Source organism: Conger conger, chromosome 1, assembly GCF_963514075.1.
Source record: "Conger conger chromosome 1, fConCon1.1, whole genome shotgun sequence".
Classification (NCBI taxonomy): domain Eukaryota; kingdom Metazoa; phylum Chordata; class Actinopteri; order Anguilliformes; family Congridae; genus Conger; species Conger conger.
This window is the reverse complement of record NC_083760.1, coordinates 983,695-990,856: the sequence shown is the minus strand read 5'-3', so window position 1 is coordinate 990,856 and position 7,162 is coordinate 983,695. Positions and strand designations below refer to the sequence as shown.

Below are 7,162 nucleotides of genomic sequence, written 5' to 3'. Positions count from 1 at the left end.
AATAAACATCATCCTTATGTCCCATAGACTACACTGGCCCATAAAAACACGGGGTGACAAACTTCTGTTGACATCAGCCTTGAACTCTAAGCTCAGGCGGCCGACAAAGCAGCTCCGTCTCCCGGCGCTAAGTCACAGATGAGTCCGCCCGTCTGAGAGGCGCTCGCTACAGAAATGACATAATCCACCTAATGAGCCATCCGTTCACCATATCAGTAGATCCCCTCCCCACCGCATGAATGGAGAACACGTTTAACGAGAATACGCTTCAACATGTCCATGTTCAATGCGTCCAGGCAGCGACATTGCTGAACTGCCATTGTTAAATGATTCATTGCTGAACTGCTATTGTTCAATCTATGCTTACAATTCCTCGTACAGCGAACATAATCCACATGATATTGTCAACGAACTAAATTATGGTGATTTATTGGACCCCAATAGTTTACCTTTAACGATTGGTGACAGCTAAACATGGACATTAATAATTATCCTTCGATGTGTCTTGTTTCTTTCACTGTGACAGGGAAATTAACTCATAGTCGATATTCAGTAATATCAGCTAAATCCAATGTAACCTTTCCCAAGCGTGGAACAGCTGCACTAGTTACAGTATTGAATGTGTAGGCGATACGGCAGGCTATTTTCAGACTGTCTACAATTTCATTGGGAGTTGGACATTATAGAAACAGCTGAAACTGTATCGTTCAGTGGTACCAAGAGGTCTGCGCGCAATATTTAATCTGGGCTACTGGGCTGGATTCCGAACGCTATGGCCCCATAAAACTCATGATTTGGAGACGTAACCTATTCTCACACGGGGATACAGCTAGCAGAAACACATGGTGATACAAATACAATGTAATTACTTTAGCACAAAGCGATACTTGCTTTCGTAGCCTTATTCCACAACACTCACGCAGGCACTAACAATAAACGTGACTTCGGTCTATCTCGCACACGGAGGAGGCGAGACTGCTCCCTGGCGCTGTGTTCACTCGGGTCTTATGTAATATTGCACACGTCGGTATTCGGGTGTGTTTTTTTTGTGTTTGTTTTATTCTCGTGCAATATTGTGCGTCGGAAGGTATAGGCTATTTTAAGACTTGGCCGTTGTATGCAGGAACTAGGACATAAGATGTTAATGCGATGATATAACGTAACGGTCATTGCATTAACATATTATGTTGACCGTTAATGCAATTAATAGCGCGGTCAACATTTAAATCAACGTAAACGCCTTTAAAAAGCATTCTATGCTACCGTTTACCGCTATGTTGAATAGAGAGTGTGAATTACGCGCAAAAACTGAAACAGTGGAAAGTTGAAATTATTAAATGGTTTACAGTCCTACGTTATAGCACGTTAAAAACGTGTAATGGTTTGTTAGCTATATCACGACAGCTGCGGTGTGCAATAACAATCCGTGTATTGTCAATAGCAGCAACTTGAAGTTCACATAGCCTACGAAAAGCTATTGGTAGCTATTGGTAGAAGAAACGGTCATAGTTTGTTGAAACGCAACATACACAGCTTTAGAAACGTAATGGGGGGTTGTGGCTTATAGTTATGAACTCAAAGATACAGTAAAGATCATTCTGTTGAGTACAACCGTGTATATTCGATTAATGGGAGTTGAATTAAGATGGCTTTTAACCGCCAAACTGAACCCAAGTATGCAAAGCGAATAGCCCGTCACAGCCTCCATTCTCCTCGTGGCTTTGTTTTGATGGCGTTGAATAAAAAACTACAAATCCCAGCTCAGCCAGCGAGAGATATTTTGTAATGGGTAACCAATAGGAGTGCAGCATTAGTCGTGACGCTATTGCTTTGGTCTTTTTTTGCGCGAACAAGCAACTCTGTGGCATAGAAGAATTCGGCGCGAGAAGGCTGAGTGAAATTAGACCCTGCAGCACTTAGTGGAGGTAGGTGCGATGTTTTTGGCGGAAATATTCGATAGACATTATTATACTTTTCAAAATAAGGCTGTTTGTGTGCATGCATTTCGGTTTTTAAAATGCTTATATCAGTTGTAAGAACTTGTGCATGATGGTTATCGCTGCTCGCAGATGCAGCTATAGCGTGTTCAATACACAGGTGCATGGTGAATACAGAGACTTGCTCGGAGCGAGCCTGGTAATATTCACAGGGCTTGTTCAACCGCTAATGAGCCAGGAGACATCTTGCAGATTTTTAAAATATCTATATCAATTCTGTTTAATCGAAATTAGTGCCGATACTATTTTATCATTTAAGTTTTATTCAGACACCTATATTGTTCCTATCGAACAATTATAACGTCATGTTGCTAGCTAATTTCGCGGATAACTAGTTCGTTATTTTATTTCCTGTCAAAAAAAGAAGAAGTCTGATCTCGACATTGTGGACGGTGCCCAGGGAATCGGTGTATATACGAGGGTGGTGAACGGAGTAAGCCTAGAATGTTCTTCGGGTTTGGTAGAGCCAGCACAATGCGTGTTGGATTATACAACTATGTTGGTTTTTGCTAGTTAACCATCCTACCCAGTCCGATGGTTACGGTGTGTTAACGTTAGCTAGCCGTTTGATTCTGGCTGGTTGGTAGTCTCTTGGTGATGCTAAGTTGTTAATGCATTGTATGCACTGAGTACGGGTGTTACTGCTCGCGTTTTGGGTGTGAACACCGAGTAATAACAATGAGTGTAGCTATTTTATGGGCTAATGTTGGCTAAAATGTTACTCGCCATCCAATATAGGCTACTAGTTTGCTATCTTACAAGCTAGCGTGCTGTCAATCTTCTTAACCACTTAACGTTAGGAATGCGCGTTTAAACCTGCTTTATTATTATTATTATTTATTTTGTTATGTTTAAACCGTCACATCAGTGCTAATGACTCAACCAGTTGAAGGCAACATGCCCGTTGTTGGCGATGAATTATGAACATTTAACGGTGGATGGGTTTTTATTTTTTTATTTGAATTAAATCTTGTATATAAACCTGCAAAATGCTCTTGTCTTATCAGCCTAGTGAGAATTGGCAAATACTCGATTTTGTGCAAGAATTGGGCCGATCATTTTGCTATAGTTGACTGCTTAATTAAAGTGGGCTAACAGCGTAGCACGCTCGCTTTCTTGAACTTGTGCTTGCTTGGGTGGAAGGGGGGCGGGAGCGCGCTCGCCTTTGTTTGCAGCTGCTGGTCCGACTGTACAACGGCGCTTTTGTTGGTCCTCTCCCTAAAACTTTTTACAATAAATCAGACCGTTTACATTTTCTCTTCTCTTCCCCTCACCCTCAAACATTCTCAATCTATCCTCTGGAATTGCACATTTGACCCATTTTCTTTTATTATAACGCGTGAAGCAATTTCCTAATGTGTCAGACAACATGACAGTGCGATTGTCACTTGACTTCTCTCCATCTGGGGGGTTTGTAGTAATGTGGATTCCCCTTATCTCCGACTGTTTTTACGGTCACTCCGGCGGTCAGGTCCGGTCCGGTGTGAGTGCGCGCAGAACCGGGCTGTCATGCGGTACTGGCTCCGGTACTTGGGCGTTCCTTTTGTTTCCCACCGACGCCGTGATCTCAAAAAGCCACTGTTTGAATAGGGCATGTCATATGCGATTTTGTTGTCCGATATGCCAAACTGCGACAGCGGATTAATGTACGGGTAAAATAAAATTTCTACAGCTGCTAGACGGTGCCCCTTAACACTGCTGTGCTTTTGGATTATCACTTTAGATTAGTCACAGATTATCTCCGGCTAATGTATACATGGCATAGCTCGCAAATTCAGCTGCCCCGGCCCCTTCTGTGCTCGCTGGGGAACGTCTGACAGTTGTTAAATTGCGGTTTTGCACAGCAGGTGTCTTGGCGGGGCGGAATTACTCATTCCCCTTATGGATAATTATGCCTTTGTGTTTAGAGAACCGCTTTTACCGGCCAGTGGACAAATGTTTAAATGACCGGCAATTTAAGATTTTCACCGGGCACGTTATCCCGGACAGGTAGCGGTGCCCCTTGTGAAGTGATTAGATGTTTCCCAAATTCTCCACCTGAGGGCGCTGTTTAATACGCCAGACAAAACGCAATATCACTGTGTCCAAGAACGTTTAAAAAAAAAAAAAATTCCTCCAGGATTTCTACAACAATTGTGGGGTGATTTTCGGGTAATTAGCTATTTTTATTTTTATTTTTTTTGCGCGCAGGTTCCTCTGCCTTTAGACATCTGCTGAAATGGACAACTGTGGTAAGTAAACATCCTGTTCTTTTAAAATTCTGCTTCTTAATGAACTATGGTAATGCTGGCTGATTTATAAATACCTCCCTTTACCTGGGAATTGGATGTGACCACCGTCTGGCCAATCAGTAGCACTGTCTGTTCAGTTAATTACCTGGGAGAAAAGAGAACCAGGGCTAGATTTGGATTTGATCCCTGCTTTTGGACCCCTCCCCCAGATATCATGGTGAAGGAGCTGGACAAGCGTGCCTCAGGCCATGCCTTCGAGGTGATCCTGAGCCCCACGGCCTGTGAAGGGAAGTGCGAGTTCCCCCTGTCGCCCCCCAAGAAGAAGGACCTTTCCCTGGAGGAGATCAAGAGGAAGCTGGAGGCAGCTGAGGAGAGGCGCAAGGTGCACACGCTTAGAGATGCACACGCTATGCACACGCTTAGAGGTGCACACGCTTAGAGGTGCACACGCTTAGAGGTGCACACGCTTAGAGGTGCACACGCTTGGAGGTGCACACGCTTGGAGGTGCACACGCTTGGAGGTGCACACGCTTGGAGGTGCACACGCTTGGAGGTGCACACGCTTAGAGGTGCACACGCTTAGAGGTGCACACGCTTAGAGGTGCACACGCTTAGAGGTGCACACGCTTAGAGGTGCACACGCTTAGAGGTGCACACGCTTGGAGGTGCACACGCTTGGAGGTGCACACGCTTGGAGGTGCACACGCTTGGAGGTGCACACGCTTGGAGGTGCACACGCTTGGAGGTGCACACGCTTGGAGGTGCACACGCTTGGAGGTGCACACGCTTGGAGGTGCACACGCTTGGAGGTGCACACGCTTGGAGGTGCACACGCTTGGAGGTGCACACGCTTGGAGGTGCACACGCTTGGAGGTGCACACGCTTGGAGGTGCACACGCTTGGAGGTGCACACGCTTGGAGGTGCACACGCTTGGAGGTGCACACGCTTAGAGGTGCACACGCTTAGAGATGCATGCACCTGCGCTCACTCACCTGATTGGCACTGTGTAACCTGATTGGCTGCGTGTAACATTACATTACGTTAATGGCATTTGGCAGACGCTCTTATCCAGAGCGACGTATAAGAGAGTGCATACCCATAACCAGGGATAAGTGCGCTGAAAGACCCTAGAGGGAATTGGCTGTGTGCCTGTGCAGCGTGTAACCCGATTGGCTGTGTGCCTGTGCAGCGTGTAACCCGATTGGCTGTGTGCCTGTGCAGCGTGTAACCCGATTGGCTGTGTGCCTGTGCAGCGTGTAACCCGATTGGCTGTGTGCCTGTGCAGCGTGTAACCCGATTGGCTGTGTGCCTGTGCAGTGTGTAACCTGATTGGCTGTGTGCCTGCAGTCCTATGAGGCCTCAGTGCTGAAGCACCTGGCAGAGAAGCGGGAGCACGAGAAGGAGGTGCTGCAGAAGGCCGTGGAGGAGAACAACAACTTCAGCAAGATGGCCGAGGAGAAGCTGAACCAGAAGATGGAGGCCAACAAGGAGAACCGCAACGCCCGCATGGCAGCGCTCAACGAGAAGTTCAAGGAGAAGGTGTGGTGTGTGTGTGTGTGTGTGGTGTGTGTGTGGTGTGTGTGTGGTGTGTGTGTGTGGTGTGTGTGGACTCCCCCATCGTGCACACACTCACACACAGCCCAGTGATGAGGGCTCTCCCAGTACATGGGTTTGAGCACTGAAGAGGCTTTGAGGGGCATGTTGATGTAGTGGGCAGAATCAGCCAGCGGGGGGCACTGCACTCCATTCTCCCTGCATCTGACGCCTGTATTGACTGGCTGTGCAGCTGTTTAAATGTGTGGCTCGACTGTGATCGGGGTGATGATCCATCAAACTGGATAGATGTGTCAAAAGGCAACTATCCAATCAAACTGATACCTGTGAACTCCGTATCGTTGTGAATCTGCGAAATGTTTCTTTAATGTCCGTAATTCCAACTCTTGCACTAGTGCTATTTCTCCTTGGATTAAATGTGATGTTCTTACGCTCTCAACCTCATTTTGGCTGTACAGTCTGTGTACATTTTAGTTTGTTATATACTGAACATATACTGTATTGAGCATTTCATACTATATCTGATCGTATCCCAACACATTCTGCTTTTGGCTAAACTGTTGCCTCAAGAATCAAAATGGCGACCTCTAGGGGTGTAGTCTCAGGTTTGCACTCCTAATTGGGGATTTGCTCTGATTCATTTTATTTTGTATCTCTCTCCTCAGGACAAGAAGCTGGAGGAGGTGCGGAAGAACAAGGAGACCAAAGAAGGAGAGAACTGAGCCATGTCTGCGTCTTTGGCGTTTTTTACCGATCCAAAGAGTTGTTTTTGGTTTAGTTAAACGGTCAGTATTTAGTTAAGTCTTGTTCTCTGCCCTCCTCGTTACACAGGGGGAGGAGAAGGAGGAAATCTGCAAGTTCACCGTTTTTTTTTATTTGTATTTGTTGGAGGGTGGGAGCGGGTGGGGGGTTGTTCTCTTGGTCATGGACATTCCTTTCTGAGTTCTGTTTTTGTATCTGTAGTCATCTCAGCTTATTGACCTTCGAGACACGCAGAGTTAGACTATGAACACGCATGCATGTTATGCAGAAGTCTGTGACTTTGTCTGGTGCATAGAGTTTAATCTGTACCTGTGTAGTGTCAGACTGCTGTTCTCTGGAGCTTAATAAAAGCACACGGTTTTTGTTTTTGAGTCTTTGTTCGGTTTCACCTTGTCTGTACCGCGGTGCTGGCAGCCATCTTGTGATGTGGAGAATCCAGTGGTCTTTTACCTGGATTCTATTTACAGCTGGAGGGTCCCCCTGCTTTTGGGGGAGTGATTTTGGTGTTTTGACTTGAAGCACTCAGAGGGGAATAGCAGGATAGCTGTGAGATGGGAATAGCAGGTTAGGCATTCGTGGCTAAAGTCAACATGCTCGTAATGCAAAAGAGCAACACA

General features: G+C 46.0%; 1 protein-coding gene across 1 annotated transcript; it reads left to right on the top strand.

The window, feature by feature from the left end:
- The first annotated feature begins 1,808 nt into the window (after positions 1–1,808).
- Positions 1,809–6,914, top strand: stmn1b (stathmin 1b). Its single transcript, XM_061218535.1, has 5 exons — positions 1,809–1,925; positions 4,188–4,228; positions 4,438–4,610; positions 5,577–5,768; positions 6,449–6,914. The coding sequence occupies exons 2-5, from the start codon at positions 4,216–4,218 to the stop codon at positions 6,503–6,505; spliced, it is 435 nt and encodes a 144-aa protein (XP_061074519.1). The 5' UTR covers positions 1,809–1,925; positions 4,188–4,215; the 3' UTR covers positions 6,506–6,914.
- Positions 6,915–7,162: the final 248 nt, after the last annotated feature.

Excerpts from the sequence above, each read along its gene's own strand:
- stmn1b (XM_061218535.1), top strand. Across the intron at positions 4,611-5,576 it reads CAGCTGAGGAGAGGCGCAAG|TCCTATGAGGCCTCAGTGCT; the intron begins GTGCACACGCTT and ends GTGTGCCTGCAG. Across the intron at positions 5,769-6,448 it reads ACGAGAAGTTCAAGGAGAAG|GACAAGAAGCTGGAGGAGGT; the intron begins GTGTGGTGTGTG and ends CTCTCTCCTCAG.